Raw genomic sequence first — 6,000 nt, forward strand, 5'->3', positions numbered from 1 at the left:
TTGGTTGCTGTATAATTTTCGGAATACATAACGTGCAAAAATAGCAACACGAAATGTAAATACCCCACTTATCTATAACTAAATCCATTTTACGGGTGATTTGTTGTTTAGCAAACATATCAGTACACAGCAAAAGAAAAACGGCCAACCCTGACAATATCGGTATAAGCATTTTTAAGGCAGGTTAGGGGTGATTAAGGAGAACAAGGGAACGGGTTATGGGGGTTGGTTTTCTTAATACACGTTTGCGTGAGACTAATGTCTGGTAGGGTGGCAGTCAAGTAGAAAATGGCGTGTGCAGATTGTTCAATGGCGTATCATTTTATTACCAAATAATTATTAGATATACGAGCAACTACGATTTGTACACCAGCACAAGGAAGAGCTATTCTTGCTATGGATACCAAAGTGTAAACATATCTACAAATAGAATTATTAGTACATTAAAAAAATAATAATATTGTCTAATAAACATGATTCAGTTACTCAATATCAATTTGTATTGTTGTCAGACCACGTGACTTCTGTACAAAATTTGTAGTTTGCCATGCATTCTTTACTTAATTTTCACAGGTGCAATTGTTCTTGCTTAATAACTATGTGATTTTAATGCGTTTATCATCAGGAATGTGGGTTTAAAATTTTTAAACAGTGTTAACCCTGTATAAAAATTATTCAAATTTCAGTATCTGATCTCCTAATCACCTATGGGCAGAAGAATAACGAAATGACGGAAGAATTTATATATAAATGTTTTAAATAAACACAAATAAAAAGTGGCAGATTCGATAAAATGGCGAATGCGCCACGATCACTTCCACAAGACAAAGTTTATTTTTTATTATTAAATGTAAAAAACTAATACATTAGCGTCATTTTAGCACCCTTTGACCCAATGTCAAGACAATATGTCGCAAAAAGTTTGAAAAAAATTTGAAATCAATTGCCAAATAATAACAAATATTAATAGCACAATTTTTAAGTCACTTTCTTTTGCAATGCAGTACAGATGCTGTACTTGACGTACAAATCACCTTTCTTTAGGCTGCAGATTTTTCTTTTATTCGATATCAACTTTCCTTGATTTATTGGGAGTAAAAACAAATCTCCCAATGACCAAAGTAGTCATATTTAGACCAAGTAAAACTTCAAAATAAATTTTGGTCATAAAAGACTCGAAAAAAGCTACTAACAATTTTTATAGTACTTCGATTCACCTGTTTTTAAGAAATAGGACTTTCTGAAAATGATCAAAACGGCGGGATTGCAATTTTATTAGGGACGCAGTGTTATTTGGTACAAGAACTTTATTGAAGAAGGACCCATATCAATTATAAAAAGTATCACATCAATTTTATTAGTTTTGGAAAATTGGAACATTTGAATTGAACTAACTTTTGAATATTGACAGAATATCTATTAATTTTCTTGTTTCCTCTAATTTAAATCTTATCTAAAATTCATTTGGTAATGCACCAAATCGCCCATTATACTCAGAGGCAATAAAATTAAATTGAAAATTTGGGTTGTGGATATTAGGGATATTAGAATGTGGCACGCCCATGGCGAGGCTTGGACTATGTCCAGCCCATAATGTAAGTCGTTCTTGGCCGCATTGAAGTTGTGAAAGTGGCGCTTGACACGTTGAAACTCGCGACGCTAACAATACAAAATAATTTGCACATTGCATATTTTGCAATTATAAAAATTTAAACCGGGATAAAAGTGCTTGTGACAGTAACTCATTTTAGAATCGCTTCCTAATAAAATATGACCCTTATAACTGTGAGCGTAGTCGATAAGTATAAATGGTACCAATGAAATATATGTCTACCATTGTTGTGAGAGTAGAGTGCTGAAAATTGATATATTTTGTAGATGTTTTATCTTTAGTTCAGTACATTCGATATTACGTGAAAATGAATTTGTTTATAAAATAATACATTATTTATAATCTTTTTTGTATCCAAAAGGAACTGGTTTTACGTAGTTTAGCTTCAATAAAAGTAAATATGACGTGTATTTTGTAAAAATACTTGTATTGTTTTTTAAACAAAGTTCTTCTTTTACTAAGATAATTTTAATATATATTGATAAGCATGCATATATTTCACATCTAGAATAATTTTTTTTAACAATTAAATATTTGTCAAATTCACTTGTACAATCTCATTACATTTGTCCCTAGAAATCGTTATTGTAGATTCATATAAGTATCATTTTTCTTAGCCTTCTATCTTATGAAATGTATGTTGAAGTAGGTAGAAAAAATCTTTGAATTAAATTAGCCTTCACTGGGGTTAAAAAAGACAACAGTTGCAAAAGTTTTCTGTGACGATATTTTCTAGTAACAAAATTAAAACGAATTCTAAAAGTAAAATTTCAATTTGAATTATTTACCAACTGTTACAGTTACTTAAAAACCACTGTAGGTATAATAAGACCCAGTGAATTTTGTGATACGATCTAGGGATCTGCAAAAGATATATTTTGGTTTTATCTCAAGGACGATAAATGAAACATAAACATTTCAATTAAATGTATACAGTCGCACTGCCACAGGCCCAAATAAACTCACATATTTAATATAACGCTGCGGAAAAATGTAAATGCGAATCGATATATGCTGCATATGTAATTACGGCAGTTGACACGAAAATTTTTTGAGGAAAGAAATTCAGTGTAAGAATTTTTATCGAACTCGCAACATTCACCCCAACAATCTTTCTTCTTACTAATCAGTTCAATGCAATTGTGTTCGCGCCTATGCCAAAATGACTTTTATTTACGTTATGCCCTTGCATGAGGATCACGACGACCATGGATATCTCGAAAATGGAGGGTATAGGTAAAAACTTCTTAGTTTTTCTGATACAATCTAATGCGTGACTATTCGCATTTTTAAGTGGCACCGCTGTATGACTTACTTAAACAATTATTTCAACAATTATTTGAACTCACGTGAGCAGCTTTCGTGTAATGTATCTCGAATAATACCGCTACTTATATAACTCATGCAATTATTCTGTTTTTAGCGCCTAACTATTATCGCTGCACCTGTAAATCCTTCGTGCAAAAATCAAATTATCACTTCTCATCTACTTAATAAAACTTAATTCGAATACAAAATTGTATTGTAATGTATGATTATAATGTCTTTTAACAATACTGCCAATAATATAAATGTCTTTTTCCCATAAATATAATATTCGTTACAAATTGCATTCTTACATGTTCTTTACCCCAATATTTTCGCTTTGACCTCAAAATTTTCTTAAAATCAGTTGAAGGAATAGCTATTAGCTACGTAAATAATGTCCTCCTTTAATGCATGATCAATTTGACTGTATATTTATCTTCAGTTAATAATTCATAACCTAATGGTTTGCCATTTGTTGTCATCAAATCAGCTCGCATCTCTTATTATTACAAGTAGTAAAACTAAATCTTGTACGTAAGTTGGAAGTTTAAGTAATTTAATTATCTATTATTTTTTTTAGTCTACCACCTGACCAGGCATCGCCGCCAAATGAGCCTGAAAAAGAAACGCCTCCAAAAAATGCCTGCAGCAGGTTTTTTTCCAACTGCAAGAGCAAAATGTCTTGTAAGTGTTGTAAGAAAGAATCTAGTCCCGAAATCCAGGACAAGGTACCAGTGGAACCTAAAGGATGCTTCGGTTGTCTCAAGAAGAAGTCGCAGTCACCTGTGGTGATAAACATTGAGGATGAAACTGGCAAAAAGACGAAACTGTGGGATAAATTGAAATGTTGTAATAAGCATAAAGTTACGGATACGAGTTGTTTTCCTAAAGGAAAAAGGAAAGACAGTTGGGTGGAGCGCAGGGACAGTATTCTTGGCAGTCAGCAGGAACAACCCACCAGGTATGTAACTCATTTGTTGTAGGTACTAGGGGAATAAACCACATTTATTTGCTTAGTGAAAATTAATTTAATTTTTGGGGTAAGACGATACAAAAATAACTCTTAAGTAGATTTCTCTGCCACTATGAAAAACAATTCGGAGTAGTAGGTATGCATTAAAGAAAATGTTACGTGGGACTTTATGGAAGAAATGAAGAAATATTGTTTCAGTAAAAAGTTTGGGGCGTGTCAAAAATACCAAATATTTCTCGTATATGACTATTTCAAACTAAGTATAAACGGATTATATTTTTGTAGGTCTAAATGTTCGAAAGATTGTTGTAAAGATTTCCTGAAAACAATATTCTGCATCAACTTGTGTTGCAAGGGTAAGGCTTCAGAAGATTCTATTAGTCGAAAAGCTTCCATAAATAGTAAGAAGAAAAGTTTAACACCTACATCTGTACCTCCCCCAGAGGTAAGTAATTGTCTTAAGAATCTCCCATGTATTGTGAAAAAATAAATATTTAGAAAATTGCAATTAGCATATTCCAAAAATAATTGTATGAATGAATAAAATTTTTCAAAATTAGTTTGTGACTCAATAAAGTGCCAATTTTGGATGTAAAATCGGTGGTATTACTATTTAAGACGAATATTTTACCACTAATAATTATAATTGTTAGTCTTATCCATTATTCCAGAATACAAGATCAAAAATAGATATAAGTTTGGTAGAACAGACGTCTCATATGAGGGGAGCCATACCAGCTCTTCCAATTTGTTTGGCTTGGTTCTGTTTGGTTATGAACTGCATTGCACCCGGAACAGGTAATATACAGGGTGTCCGGTAAGTATGTAATACTCCGGGAGCATATAAAACAATTAATACAAGGGCAGCAACAACTGTTTTAGAAATAATTTAAGAGAATCGAGATAAATATTAAAAATAAATTAAAACACCTTTGGTTAATGTTACCATAGGCAAGTGTTCAAAATGAGGTAAATGCATGATTGTGCACCACTTCGTTAAGGTGGGGCGAGTTCTTATAAAGACCTAGATCACCCGATCTGCATCCAAAAGAACTCAGTTGTTTCAACACTCGTAAATACTAGGAAATAACTTTTACTAACTAAACGTAAATCTCCAGGATTAAAAATTATAGGAAATAGTAGTTATTTTGTCCTCCCCTGTGTGCTCCCGAGGTATAAGTAGATACTTATCAGTAAATCTTTGATAATACAGGGTGTATTATCAAAGAATTACTTTTCTATATTAATAATATATTTTCGCACTTTTATCAGGTTTGTTATAAATCTGATCTGATTTTCGCAAACGTAAAAAGTTCATTTATTTATTGATAAAAAACGCCGATATAGAAAAAGATACTAAATTGAGATTTTTTTAACCCACTCGTATGATGATGGCGTCACCTTTTATCAGATACTTAATCAATTGAATAAGTTTGGTGTGTTTGGGTATAACTAAAATTAATACCAAATCATGAATCATTTCTAGACAGTATAGATAAAAAAAGGAAAATTCTGTGATCACATTAATTACATATCAAGCAAACACAATGAAACTGCAAAAAATTGAGTAAAATTTACGACGTAATTTTGTCAGACATAATCAATGTTTAAGCTTAAATAAATATTTGCAAAAATAAAATTTCAGTCCTAAGTTACAAATATTATACCGCCAATAAAACTATTTATTCAAATAATTTAAAATCTAATTAAGGCATATTATATGTGTTATATATGATATATGTAAATACTTTTGAGTAACCTGGTATATATGTTGTACTATTTCTGTCAGCGAGCCATTGCTTTTTGCTCTTCTTTTTGTTTGTAAAGAGCTGATAAAAATCTCGATGTACGGCTTTAGACAGACATTCCTTTGTATAAAATTAGCAAATAAACATTTAAAAATAAAGGCGTTACAATTTATTACAATCATCATCATCATCAGCAAGCAAGCATGCAAGCAAGAAAGCAAGCTAGCAAGCAAGCTTTCAAGCAAGCAAGCCAGCAAGCAAGCATGCAAGCAAGCAAGCTAGGTCGTAAGCAAGCCAGCAAGCAAGCAAGTAAGTACGTAATCAAGCCAGCAAGCAAGCAAGCCAGCAAGCAAGCAAGC

The 6,000-nt window shown here is 32.0% G+C and overlaps 1 protein-coding gene across 1 annotated transcript in view; it reads left to right on the forward strand.

The window, feature by feature from the left end:
* Positions 1 to 6,000, forward strand: part of LOC108907913 (protein stum) — a 28,262-nt gene that overhangs the window by 15,847 nt on the left and 6,415 nt on the right. Inside the window, exons 5-7 of the mRNA XM_018711752.1 lie at positions 3,501 to 3,881; positions 4,179 to 4,338; positions 4,565 to 4,691. Of these exons, the coding sequence (XP_018567268.1) occupies positions 3,501 to 3,881; positions 4,179 to 4,338; positions 4,565 to 4,691 (668 nt within the window). The remainder of the gene's footprint in view (positions 1 to 3,500; positions 3,882 to 4,178; positions 4,339 to 4,564; positions 4,692 to 6,000) is intronic.

Source organism: Anoplophora glabripennis, unplaced genomic scaffold, assembly GCF_000390285.2.
Source record: "Anoplophora glabripennis isolate ALB-LARVAE unplaced genomic scaffold, Agla_2.0 scaffold78, whole genome shotgun sequence".
Classification (NCBI taxonomy): Eukaryota; Metazoa; Arthropoda; class Insecta; order Coleoptera; family Cerambycidae; genus Anoplophora; species Anoplophora glabripennis.